Source organism: Echinops telfairi, unplaced genomic scaffold (assembly GCF_000313985.2).
Source record: "Echinops telfairi isolate 266 unplaced genomic scaffold, ASM31398v2 ScPeMD7_9;HRSCAF=40, whole genome shotgun sequence".
Taxonomy (NCBI): domain Eukaryota; kingdom Metazoa; phylum Chordata; class Mammalia; order Afrosoricida; family Tenrecidae; genus Echinops; species Echinops telfairi.
This window is the reverse complement of record NW_022103906.1, coordinates 47,577,994-47,592,060: the sequence shown is the minus strand read 5'-3', so window position 1 is coordinate 47,592,060 and position 14,067 is coordinate 47,577,994. Positions and strand designations below refer to the sequence as shown.

General features: G+C 40.5%; 1 protein-coding gene across 2 annotated transcripts in view; it reads left to right on the top strand.

Annotated features, from left to right (window-relative positions):
* Nucleotides 1–14,067, top strand: part of DLC1 (DLC1 Rho GTPase activating protein) — a 485,036-nt gene that overhangs the window by 149,086 nt on the left and 321,883 nt on the right. For both annotated transcript variants that reach the window (XM_045286620.1, XM_004696181.3), the window contains one exon: nucleotides 110–250. In XM_045286620.1, the coding sequence (XP_045142555.1) occupies nucleotides 110–250 (141 nt within the window). The remainder of the gene's footprint in view (nucleotides 1–109; nucleotides 251–14,067) is intronic.

Here is a 14,067-nt window from a genome sequence, read left to right as displayed (position 1 = left end):
GTCAGTGAGGGTGCAGTGTTGCAGTGTGTGTCGGGGAAGCGTGAGGAGGAAAATGTGCCCCTACCAGGGGCATGCCCTTTATAGCAAAGCTTCTTTGTTTGTTTCCTAGGAGCTGGAATCAGGATCTGAAAGTGGAGCGGAGACAATTTCATTAAATCAGTCACAAGGAAATTTGTCCTCTCACACCGACTCCACTGTCCCACCATCTCCCACCCCAGCTTCCAGCTCTGGAACCAAACCCAAGGCTCTGGTAAGTTGTAAACTCTAACATTCAGTCTCAACTCGTAACAAGTCATCCACTGCGTTGATCCTCTGATGAGTTGACCCCTTGGCCATTCGATAGAGAGGAAATACCCTTAGAGTCTTAACTGCAGTGACGTGAGAAGTAGGTATACACCTAGAAATATGTGATTTTTCAAATCAATGACAGTAATGCAAATATTTCACCAAAACAGATCATGGATCCAGAATTATCCAACATAGGACAAGTAAATTTTGTCCCTGGATTCCCAGAACTTTAAATAATAAGGTCTTTACACTACTCTTTAAACAATCAAAGGTTTACAATCTAGAAATGGTTGTTTCTTCATTATTAACAGTTGTTTGACCTTGGGGAATTACCAGATAGATAGGTAATTACTTTAGATGATAGATAGGTAGATGGATGATAGATATAGATGATATAGATACATGCACATATTGATATGTAATGTAATATTCTTTAGCCATTAAGAGACAAAGCACATGTAAAGTGGTTAATAAAATATATGGCACAGAATAAGTCTTGAATCAATCACACAATTAATATTATTATGATGATGATTTATATATTTTACAGATGCCACCAAAACAACTGAAAGGGGAACAATTTATCTCATGAAAAAATTAACATGTGTGTCATTGTGCCTAAGAGCTCTTTTCCTTTAAGTAGAAAAATAGACAGGCAACAGGAAAGCAGGGTTGACTCTAATTACTGCTTCAAATATCTTCAGCCCTAGCAGCTCCAAAATAATCCCTCCTGGTTCAGTGAAAGTCGGAGTGCCACATGCTCTTCTAATGCCCATGTTAGCTTAATAGAGAAACACGTTCGGATTGCTTCTTTGTCTGCCTTTAAAATAAAAGGCAGGTCTGAAATAGGAATCAGAAGAGAAGATTCTGAGGCTCAAACATAGTAAGTTGTTGTCATTGCAAGGAGAGTGAAAAACATATCATTTAAATCTCACATATGCCAACTACTGTCTACCCACAGACATTTGTGTTTATATAGAAATTAAATTCTCTTTTATTATGTCTAGAAGGTTTTTTTATGGAATAAACATCTATTGAACACAAAGGACTTGCTATTCCTTGTGCTTCATGAAGAAAGACTCAGAGAGAATGTAACTTATTCCCTGTCTTTCAGAAAACAGCTTGCAGTTTAGCAAAGGAAGGTAGGCATGCAGGCAGTGAAATGCTGTGTTCCCTCAGGTACACAACAGCAGCAGCAGCAAACCCAAACCCACTGCCATGGGCTCATCCTAATTCTGCAGGACAGAGTGGACCTGCCCCATATGCTTCCTCTTTACGGAAGCAGGCTGCCCATCCTTTACCAGTCGAGTCACTAGAGGGTTCAAAGCCTCAACCTCTCATTAGCAGCTCAGTGCTTACCCATGGCCCCATGGCCAGTACTGGTGGTCTTAGATGCCATCAAGGTGGCTCTGTCTCTCAGTGAACCTGTGTGCAACAGAACCAAACACTGTCTGGTCCTGTGCTAACTTCACAGTTGTGTTGGCGCCTGTAGTTGCAGCCATGTGTCAGTCCATCTCACTGAGGGCCTCCCTCTTGCTCTGCCCTTCGGCATGGACAGTGGCAGTGGTGCGTATGTTGAGACTACAGGGAACAAACAAAGAGAGGGTACATTGAGAAAGCAGGTCCAAATATAATGTGTCCGCCGTCAGACCGCATTGCAATCTTGTTCATAGTGAGTCAAGATGAAAATATGAAATCTGATGCTCGCATTTTATCACATTGTGCATAAGGAAAAAGATGAAAACTTCTCAACATCAGTAATTTGAAGGGTCTGAGAATCACAGGAGCATTGTTCTGTTTTGTTTTTACTGATAGCAGGAGTGTGGTTGACATGTAAGAACATAGCGGAAAGGCATTTCATTTTTAATCCACTTTTTAAAGGATTTGCTAGTACTCTGCCAATTATTATCCAACCATAATATTGGTTTTCATTTTAAAATAATTACCATAGACATCTACTATTTAACTACTGGAATATACACATTTCAGTGTATGGTTTCCTTATAACAAGTTTACAACTGTCTATGAAGTGTAAAATCACACATATGTGGTCAGTATAGTTCCATAGACATATGTACATATTTTAGGTAACCATTTTAACCAAGTTTTTTAATGAAAAACACAAAACATTGCATTCCCCCAGGATTTAAATCTCTTAGGGTAGTATATACCTTCAGATTTATCATATTTTGCCTAAACAGTTCACCAAAATATTCACCCCATAGGCACGACTGAGAAATACTGGAGCTAATTCTTAGACCGAGAATGCATAGTTTTCATTTACCCCACATCAACTGTTTCCTGAACGGTTGTCAACTTGGAATAGAAGTGGGGGTGGGCATGCATCCGTCTGCTGAGGGGTGACGTGCTGCCTAGGAGTAGAATCACGAAGCCATACTGTGACACAACTCATTAGACTACAGGTGGCAGGAATTGTTATGCAATGAACTTGGCTTCCAAACACAGAATTCCACTTCAAGACAACCAAAATATGCATTACGCACCTTGGCCAATTCCACAAGAAGGGCTAGACAGCTGTACACGCAACTCTCTCCAGCTCCTGAGGTATAATTTAGTAAAATCCTCCAGCAGGCCATGAAAGTCCTCAGAAAGACACGCTGCACTGTCAAAAGCAACGAGCATGAATATGGCCAGGACGGAAAAGTAACGTGAGAAACGAGCTACTTTTGTTTGGGCTGGGGAGAGGCTTTTCCTTGTGTGTGAATTTCATCTGTTGATTTTTATTGGTGCTGTTATTCTTTGGAGGACACTACTTTTTTATTACACACTGAAACTAATTACTAGGCCAGATACATTTCACAGTCTATGTGAAAAGACAGAATATTCTAGTATTCTGTTGAACATTTATTTTAACTGTGTACTAAAATTTCAAATTAAGGAGAAGCCTGAGTTTCTTTTTTAAAAAAAATCATTTTATTGGGGGCTCTAACAGCTCTGTTTTTTAAAATAATTTTTTGGGGGGCTTATACAACTCTTAATCACAATCCATCCATCCATCCATTGTGTCAAGCACATTTGTTGCCATCATCATTCTCAGAACATTTTCTTTCTACTTGAGCCCCTGGGACCAGCTCTTCATTTTTCTCCTCCCTCCCCCACCCTACCTCCCTCACTAACCCTTAATATTTTATAAATTATTATTATTTTTTCATGTCTCAAACTGACCAATGTCTCCCTTCACCCACTTTTCTGTTGTCCATCCCCCAGGGAGGAGGTTATCTGTAGATCATTGTGATTGGTTCCCCTTTTGTCGTCCCCGCCTTTCCTCTTACTCTTCTGGTATCGCTACTCTCATTATTGGTCCTGAGGGGTTTATCTGTCCTGGATTCCCTGTGTTTCCAGCTCGTATCTGTACCCGTGTACATGCTCTGGTCTAGCTAGATTTGTCAGGTAGAATGGGAATCATAATAGTGCGGGGAGGAAGCATTAAAGAACTAGAACAGTGGTTCTCAACCTTCCTAAGGCCGGCGACCCTGTAATATAATTCCCCGTGGTGTGGTGACCCCCCAACCATAAAATTATTTTCATTGCTGCTTCATAACTGTAATTTTGCTGCTGTTATGAATCAGGTGACCCCAGTGAAAGGGTTGTTCAACCCTCAAAGGGGTTGCGACACTCAAGTTGAGAACCACTGAACTAGAGGAAAGTTGTATTTTCATTGGTGCTATACTGCACCGTGACTGGCTCATCTCCTCCCAGCGACCCTTCTATAAGGGGATGTCCAGTTGCTTACAGATGGGCTTTGGGTCTCCACTCCACACTCCCCCTTTTTGTTCTTTGATGCCTGATCCCGAAGCCTGAGTTTCTAAGAACACCTAGTTAATACCTTCACCTAAAATATACTAAAAACCATATAATGCCACCATTTTTATAGAATATAGCTTTCATTTCAGAATTATTTACTTCTATATTGACTTTCTTCCTGTAAAATCAATTTATAATGGTGACTAACTACCTCAAATATTTGGTTTTCCTTTTGTGTGTAAGAACTTTGGGTTTCCAACTGCCAATTTTCAATAAGAGTTCTTCTTTTAAATGTATTATGAGAATGGGACCAATAAGTCATCTTCAGCTTTCATAAATTCTATGTGTGCAAGATGCTGACAATTGATGCTGACATTAGATTTCTGAGATGAAAAAGTGAAATTTTAGATAATTTCCCAACAAATAGTTAATTACAAAAAGAGAGAGGCCTATGTACTTCATGGTAAGAAACTCATAAATTCTCACCCAAACTCTCTATTTTTCCCATCTGGAAACCATTTCATAATGCCTACCATACTAGGCGTTTAAAGAAAATAACCAATAGGTATTGATGTCATTTTATATAAAATGCTTTGTTGCACTGTTGAACAGTATACAGATATCACTGTCCACATTAACTTCAGTTGTTCCTGTGTTAATTGATATAGAGTTGCTCTATGAAAGGCAAGCGGCAGTTGAAGGAACAGAACAAGGGGATATTGCCCGGTTTAAGACCAAGAAAGGTGTGTGTCTATCCTCTCACCATACTTATTAAATCTGTATACTGATCGAATAATCAGAGAAGCGCAATTATATGGGGAAAGTGTGGTATCAGGATTGGAGGAAGGTTTATTAACAACCTGCAATATGCAGATGACACAACGTTGCTAGCTGAAAGTGAGGAGGACTTGAAGCACTTGCTGATGAAGAGCAAGGATTGTAGCCTTCAGTATGGCTTACAGCTCAATGGAAGGGAGACCAAAATCCTCACAACTGGACCAGTAGGTAACATCATGATAAATGGGAAAAGATTGAACTAGGCCTTGCTTGGATCCACAATCAATGCTCATGAAAGCAGCAGTCAAGAGATCAAACGGTGCATTGCGTTGGGTAAATCTGCTGCACAAGACCTCTTTCAAGTGTTGAAAAGCAAGGAAGTTACTCTGAAGGCTGAGGGGTGCCTTACAAAAGTCATGGTATTTTCTACTGCCTCATGCATGTGAAAGTTGGACACTGAATAAAGAAGAACTAATGCATTTGAAATATAGTACTGACAAAGAATATTGAAAGTACCATGGACTGCTAATGGAACAAAGAAATCTATCTTGGAAGAAGTTTGGTCAGAATGCTCCTTAGAGGCAAGGCTGGCAAGATTGCATCTGATGCACTTTGGACACGTTGTCAAGAGAGAAACACCCTGAGATGAAGACATCCTGCTTGGTAAAGTAGAATAGCAAGGAAAAAGAGGAACTTGCTCAACAGCATGGATTGACACAGTGGCTGCAAAAATGGCCTCAAGAACAGTGGTGCTGATGGCATAGAACTGGGCAGTGGTGTGTTCCGCTGTGCCTGGGAGTCACACTGCTGAGTCGAAATTGACTCAAGGGCATCTAACAGCAACACATGAAAGGCTTTAGAACCAGGTACCAAAATATCAGAAGGTTTTGCTGTTTCTACTCATAAAGATCTTCTCAGGTTTAAGTGTCAAATAACTACTAAACATACATTTATTTCAAAAGAGACCAAACTTCAGATAACAAGTAAAACACTGTATATTTCGTGTGCAGAAAAGTAACATGTACAGCAACGAGAGCCGACCATTCAACTGTGTAGAGTAACAGATAGCATCCTTAAGAGAAGCGTAGGCTTTTACTACAGGCTTAAGTTCTACTTCTCCCCTCCCTAGAAAGACTTCTGACAATAATGCTGAGCCCCTCAATCACTGTGACTTGAGGGGGACACAGCTCTCCAGGACAACTTTGAGCATGACATAAACTGTCCACAGGAACTCTAGAACAGGTTATCATTTACCAGGTTCAAGCTGTGTGCCAACTTAGCTGGCCGTGATCCTTAGAATTTTGCACTTGTGATGTTGATGTAGTCATCCCCATGATGACAAGTGCTTTGAGCAGCCAGTCAATTGAAATGGTGTTCTCTCTTTTGCTCTTGAATGCAATCTTTTCATGCATATGAGTGCCTGCTTTTTAGGAGTCCCAGTCGTCGAGTTTGTCTTCTGCTGCTTGTATGTTTCATTATGTTGCATAGTTTATTTGTGCCATGGTAAGTTTGGCCCTGTTTTTTTCATTGATGATCTTTATTATTCTAATTTTACATATAGGTCTCTGGTCCACCTTTGGTTTGTTTTTATATCTGGTGTAAAGTATGAGCCTCATTTTAGTCTTCTGAAAATGGATACCTGATTTTGCCACTGCCGTTTGTTAGAGTTTATCATTTCCCTGATGTGTTTCGGTTCTTATCATAGAGCAACTGGCTGAGTGGATGGATTTCGTTTTGGTTCTCAATTGTGCTTCATTAGTCTATATTTCTATCATTCTACTAATGCCAACCCCTTTTGAGAGGTTCAGAACAAATCCTGCCTAGAGACTGCTAAAGAATGGCAAAATAAAACGTGTTTCTTTAGTGTTTTGTATGCATAGAATGGTACACTATATTCTACATACTAAGACAAACATTTGACTACCTGGTGTTTGATATGAAAGGTACCCATTTGTACAGCTGTTCATACCAACTGTTTCCATTGTCATCTCAACCAACATTCTACTATAACATTCATAAAGATAGCATTATATTTTATAATATTAAAAGTTATAATGTATGTGAAATAATTATTTGACTAGAAAGACATTTATTACTAAGTGATTTAATTAACTGCAAGATCATGTGATACAGCATGTTGAAAGACAACATCAGAGAATGGAGAATTTGGCAGTACAGGAAGTGCTCAGGTAATAAGTAAATCTTGTTCCTAAATGTGTATATAAGTCAAATTTGTAAGTAAATTGGAACAAGTATGTAAGACTTATGTGTAGCTTACTTTAGTTCAGATAAGAATTAAAGCCTTTTCCCTGAATTTCCCTTTACCTCTGTATGGGTAGCAAATAAAGGTGATTATGTTAAAAATTTGTTGCAAGTAGATGTCCATTAAAAGTGAGGGCAAATTTACACTTAATGTAGTTTATATTTACATTTACATTAAAGGACACATGTCTGGTGACCTAAGTTGGATTCTCATAACCCAGAGACTGCCTGTACTCCCTTTGCAAGAGATTAGACAGTGCTTTGTAAACAAAAGCATGTGAAAAATGATTATACTGTATACCTATGAAATATCTATTGCATTTGTCTTAATTATACAGCATATAAAAGAAATAAAACTGATATAAGACAGAAAAAAGGGCCTACAGGCATTGCTCTGTTAATTTTAATGTCAACTGGGTCTTATACAAATAATCACTAAACTATTGTGTTTGTGATAATATTAATGATATGCACAAACTAAAATTGAATAAAAACATGTAGATTCTGAAGTTGAAATCGCATCACTTTAAAATACCATTTAAAACCCAGTTTATGTACATAATTTTAGTAATATTTCTATTTTGTCTTTAAAAAAGGAGTGATTTTTCAAATTGATGCCAGAACAGGGTTCCCCGTGTACTAGAGCAGAACATTTCTTCACAGAGCATTTGACAGCTGAGTTTTCAAAAGGAAGATTTCAGGTATTTCTTCTGGGCAACTCTGGGTAGAGTTGAATTTCTGACTTTTCAATTAGCCATTGAACATGTCTGCACCACCTGTTTTCAGAGGAACTTTTAACAAAGCTGATTATTTTCCTGACTGTTTCCTCGTAGGGGATGAAGGAACAAAATTACCGTGTTTGTTTAATAAATGGAAACTGTATACACCATTTTACTAAAGCTTGAGATAAAAATATGCAAGCTAACCTTTGTATCCTAAACCAAACCTACACCTGCTGCCATCCAGTCCGTTCTGACCCATGAATATCCTTTATAGAGTTCCCCAGAGTATAAACCTTTACAGAGGAAGACAGCCTCATCTGTCTCCTTCACAGCGGCTCACAGGTTTAAACTGATGACCTTATAGTTAGAAGCCCAACCCCAACGGGACTCCTGCTTCATATCCTACATAAAGAGAATATCTAGTAAAGAAAAGCAATGACACACTTAGAAATGTTAAAGATTTAATCAATCTTTCTGAAATATTCAAAAAATGAATTAGTACAATTTACAGCAAGTTGAAACCAGAATACAATAGTCTTAGAACAATTCCTTTGACGATAAGGCTTGGTGAATGGGGCAGTATTATTTTAAGATAGGTAAGTAACAGCATGCTTAGAAGTTATGCCTAAAGTTGTCAGCAGCTACCCTCTCCGAACTGGGGAGCCGAGTCTTTTCCTTCGTTGTCTGTTCTTAGTCTGGAAGCTCCGCTGAAACCTGCCCACTTTGGGGGACCCTGCTGGCGTTTGAAATACCAGTGACATCGCTTCCAGCATCACAGCAACGTACAAACCACAATGATACAATAAACTGAGAGATGAGATCATCTGACAGTGGTGACAGCCGCACATGGATAGGGAATTGTCAGAAATTCAGGCCTGATTCAGTAAAGGACAAGGGATATCATTCTTGATGTCAGATGGCTCTTACCTCGAAGTAGAGAATACCAGAAAGATACTTACTTGTGTTTCATTGCCTATGCAAAGGCATTCAACTGTGTGGACCATAATAAATTGTGGATAACCTTGAGAAGAATGGGGATCCTGAACACGTCATTGTGTTCATTCAGAATTTGTACATGGAACAAAAGCTATCTCTGGGAATAGAACATGGGCATACGGCACGGCTGAAAATCAAGGAATGTGTGACTCAGGATAGTATCCTCTCACAATACTTGTTCAATCCAAATGCTGAGTAAATCATCAAAGAAGCCAAATTATATGAAGAAGAGTGTGGCCTCAGGATTGGAGGAAGGCTTATTTAAAACGTGATGTATGCAGATGACACAACCTTGCTAGCTGAAAGTGAGAAGGAATTGAAGCACTTGCTGATGAAGATAGCCTTCAGTATGGATTACATCTCAATGTAAGGTAGACCAAAATCCTCACAATTGAACCGATAGGTAGCATCATGATAAATGGAGAAAGGCTGAAGTTGTCAGGATTTTGTCTCGCTTTGATTCATCGATGCTCATGGAAGCAGCAATCAGGAAATCAAAAATGTATTGCATTAGGTAAATCTGCTTCACAAGACCTCTGTAGAATATTGAAGAACAAGGATTTACTTTGAGGAGTAATTTGCACTTGACCCAATCCATGGTATTCTCCATTGACATCCGCAACACCATAGAAGAATAGATGCATTTGAATTGTGCTGCTGGAGAGTATTGAAAGTACCATGCACTGCTAACATTGGAACAAGTAAGGCCAGAGAGATCTTTGGAAGAAAGGATGTCAAGACTTCATCTTATGTACCTTGGACATATTGTCAGAAGAGACTAATCCCTGGAGAAGGACATCTTGTTTGGTAAAATGGAGGGGTGGCGCTCAGTGAGATGGATTGACACCCTGTCTGCATCAGTGGCCCCAGCCGCCAGGTTGGAGCCAGCTCGATGACATCTAACAACAACAAAGTACTAGCATCTACATGTATATTTTAAGAGAAATATTTGTCTCTGTTCACCAGGATCTTAATGGTTTACAAAAAATATGGAACTTAAAAAGTGTGCCTTTTTAAAGAAAACAGTTGAGCTACCACAGAGCTAGAACAAGACCGTTTCTGAAAAGACCATCATTCTGTGGTATAACTATAACTATAATGACGCTTCTTTGAATTCTCCAGTTCTGAAGCACAGAGTTCTGTTAAACATAGGCGCTCTGTAAGTTAGCACTGGCATGACAGCACCTACCAAACCACTCACATCGTCCGGGTTTTAAAACAAGTAAACCTGTAATTTACTAATCTTGGACTTTGAAAACTAGAAACTAGAAACAACCATTTACTTTTATATTCAAGTAAATTGACATTTCTCTCACTTCTTATGATTTAAATAAGATACTGGCATCTGTTTCTGATCCATGTTTACATCAATTGGTGACCATCTTGTTTGGGATGGGTTGTTCATTATCTGTTATCCAATATCTGCAGTAACCTCCCATGAGCCTTTTTGCCCTTTGAACGTAGGCGTTTTATTCTGGCAAGTGGGATTTAGACTGAATTTACGGAATCTGAACACTGAGCTCTGAGAGCAGGACATTTAAATACTTTTCTGAGTTGGCCACGCTGGTTGTTGTGCCTTGTTAGGGTTTAGCTTGTGGTAAATTGATTCATTCAATTTCTGGAGATGAAGTCCGAGTGCTAAAGAATGATGCTAAATTGGAACACAGGTGTGTGATGGAGCAGCTAGAATCTGATGGGTTCCTTTTAAGGAGATGGGGGACTCATCCTTGCCACCTGGTAGTCAATCATACGGATAGTATTATTCCGTGCTATCATCGTTACCATGAGGAAGACTGTTTTTTCAAGGGCTGATTGAATTCTTGAATCCAATTCATATTTCTATCCAAGAGAAATAGCAACTCCCAGCTATTTCTGGAAAATGAAAAATGGAAAGCCAATGGGGTGCCACATGATAGCAACCAAGGACATAATTCACAGTACAGAGCAACAATAATAACCAGTCATTCCTTTTCATAGATTTCTGCCTGTTTTCATTCTAAATGTAGTTGTCTCCAAGCTATAATTGACATAATCAATGTGCTCCTGATTTTCCTTCTCTCATGCCAGCTGACTAATCATTTCTTCTGCCACCAGCATTCAGTGGTCTCTGCACTCATTTTGTAAAAAAATTAATACATACCCTTTTAAAGTTTTTTAATGCATTAAATGAATTATAACACACAGTGCACTGTGTTTTACAATCAGCTTTTTTATCATTTTATTAGGGGCTCATACAACTCTTATCACAATCCATATATACATCAATTGTGTAAAACACATTTGTACATTCATTGCCCTCATCATTCTCAATACATTTGCTCTCCACTTAAGCCCCTGGCATCAGCTCCTCATTTTTCTCCTCCCTCCCTGCTACCCCCTCCCTCATGAACCCTAGATAATTTGTAAATTATTGTTTTGTCATATTTTCCACTGTCCAACATCTCCCTTCACCCATTTTTCTGTTGTCCGTCCCACAGGGAGGAAGTTATATGTATTTCCTTGTAATCAGTTCCCCCTTCCCACCCCACCCTCTCACTTCCCTCCCAGTACCGCCACTCTCACCACTGGTCCTGAAGGGATCATCGGCCCTGGGTTATGTGCATTTCCAGTTCCTATCTGTACCAGTGTACATCCTCTGGTCTAGCCAGATTTGTATAGTAGAATTGAGATCATGATAGTGGGGGGGTGGGGGTGGGGAGGAAGCATTTAGGAACTACAGGAAAGTTATATGTTTCATCATTGCTACACTACACCGTGACTGGCTTGTATCCTCCCCATGACCCTTTTGTAAGGGGATGTCCAATTGCCTACCAATGGGCTTTGGGTGTCCACTCCACACTCCCCCTCATTCACAATGATATGTTTTTTTGTTCTGATGATGCCTGATACCTGATCCCTTGGACATCTTGTGATTGCACAGGCTGGTGTGCTTCTTCCATGTGTACTTTGTTGCTTCTGAGCTAGATGGCCGCTTTTTTACCTTCGAGCCTTTAAGACCCCAGACGCTATATCTTTTGATAGCCAGGCACCATCAGCTTTCTTCACCACATTTGCTTTTGCATCTGCTTTGTCTTCAGCAATTGTGTGGGGAAGGTGAACATCATAGAATGGCAGTTAAATAGAACAAAGTATTCTTGCATTGAGGGAGTATTTGAGTGAAGGCCCAATGTCCATCTGCTACCTTAATACTAAATCTATACATATATGCAAATAGATCTAGTTCCACATCCTCATATTTAAATATATTTACATGTGTACATGCCTTTATTTAGACCGCTATAAAAGCCCTTTGCCTCCTAGCTCTTTCCTCTATTTCCTTTTACTTTCCTATTTTCCCACTATCATGTTCAGCCTTCATTAGGGTTTCAGTAATTCCTCTTGGTTATATTACCCTAGGTCTCGCCCTACCAGGCCTCCTACACCCTCCTCACCACCAATTTGGATCACTTGTTGTTCCCTTGTCCCTGGGTTTGTTAACGCCACTACCTTTCCCCCCTCCTCCCCCTCTCCCATGTCCCCTCAGAACTGTTGGTCCCATTGTCTTCTCCTCCAGATTTTTCATCCAGCCTATCTTATTTAGACAGACCTGTGGAGATAATAACATGCACAAAAACAAGACAGAACAAAACCAAGCAATAAAATAAAGCAAAACAGCAACAGCAACAAACCAATGACAACAAAACGCAACAACAGAAAAGAAAAGCTTGCAGTTAGTTCAAGGACTGTTTGTTGGCTTTTAGGAGTGTTTTCCAGTCAAGTTTGTTGGGGCACCTACTCCTGGCCCCAAAGTCTATTTTTGGTATTCCTTGGGGACTTCGTTGCTCTGCTCCCCTTGCTGTTCTGCTCCATGCCCTTCGGGTTTTGCCTCGGTGAGGTGGGATCAGATTGGGTGGAATTCCCTCACTGTGTCTCCAATGTTGTCCGCTGTAGGGCTACAGGTCAGTGAGGGATATCGAGTCTCATAGTGGAACCGGCCATGTGGTCTTCTCTGTGGATTGGCTGCTCTGAGCGGGAATATCATCATCAAGGCTTGGTAGGCCAGGATGTGCTCCACTATCTCTTCCTCCCCCTTCATCTGCTCCCAAGTGCTCTGATCAGACATGTCCCTCTCCCAGAGCTTCAAGTGCTGTCCTCTGAAATAAATTATTCTGGGGGGAGGGGCAGGTGTCCACGTAGTTGGGATTGGGGCCGGCGTCTGAGACCTCACCACTGGTTCCCTACTCGATGCCGGCATGTTGCATTCAGATCTTGGAGCACTGGGTTGAAGTCTGGTCCCTCTTTCCCTGTGGAGATATAAACAATACCCTCCTCTTGAGTGGGTTAGTGCCCTGTGCCCCCGCTACCCATTTCTTTTTCATTTTTTCCTCACCCCCCTCCTTTTTAGTTGGCTGCCATATGTATCCTTGGATTTGGTCTGGTTCCTGCCATACTACCTGGCCCTCATCCCAGGAATGTTTGTATACAGTAGCTTTTTCTCTATGCCCCTTTTGAATTTTTTTTAACGCTTGCCTCAGTGGACTCATGTTGTACTTGTCCTTTTGTGCTTGGCTTACTTCACTTAGCACAATTTCCTCTAGTTCTTCCCATGCAGCGATGTGCTTCATACGTTCATCACTGCTTTTTAGTGATGCGTAGTACTCCATTGTATGTATATACCACAGTTTTTTTAATCCAATCGTCAGTTGATGGAAATTTGGGTTGTTTCCAACTCCTTGCAATTGTGAACTGTGCCGCGGTGAACACTGGAGCACAGATGTCTGGCCATGGTTTGTTTCTTGCCTCTTCTGGGTATATAACCAGTAGGGGGATTGCTGGGTCATATGGTAACTCGATTTCCATCTGTTTTAGAAATCGCCAGATCGTATAATCAGCTTTTCTATATGCTAATATTTCATAAGTAATTAAAGGAGCCCCAGTGGCTGTGTCAGGTAAGCAACTGGACTGCTAACTACAAGGTTGGAGGTCCCTAACCACCAGCCACTCCAAGGAAGAAAGATGAGGCCATTTGCTCCCGTACAGATTTACTGCTTCTGAAACCAACCTTCTTCAGGGGTGGGAACTGCCTGGCCCACAGGCCATGTAAGGTCCTTGAAATCATCAATACCAGCTAACATCACGTGCCTCACCAAAGAGGAGCAATTCCAGCCATCGTTTTCCAAAACCAAAACCAACTCACTGTTATTGAGTCGATGCTGACTCATAGAGACCCTGTCGGACAGAGTAGAGCTGCCCCTGTGAGTTTCCAAGACTATAATGC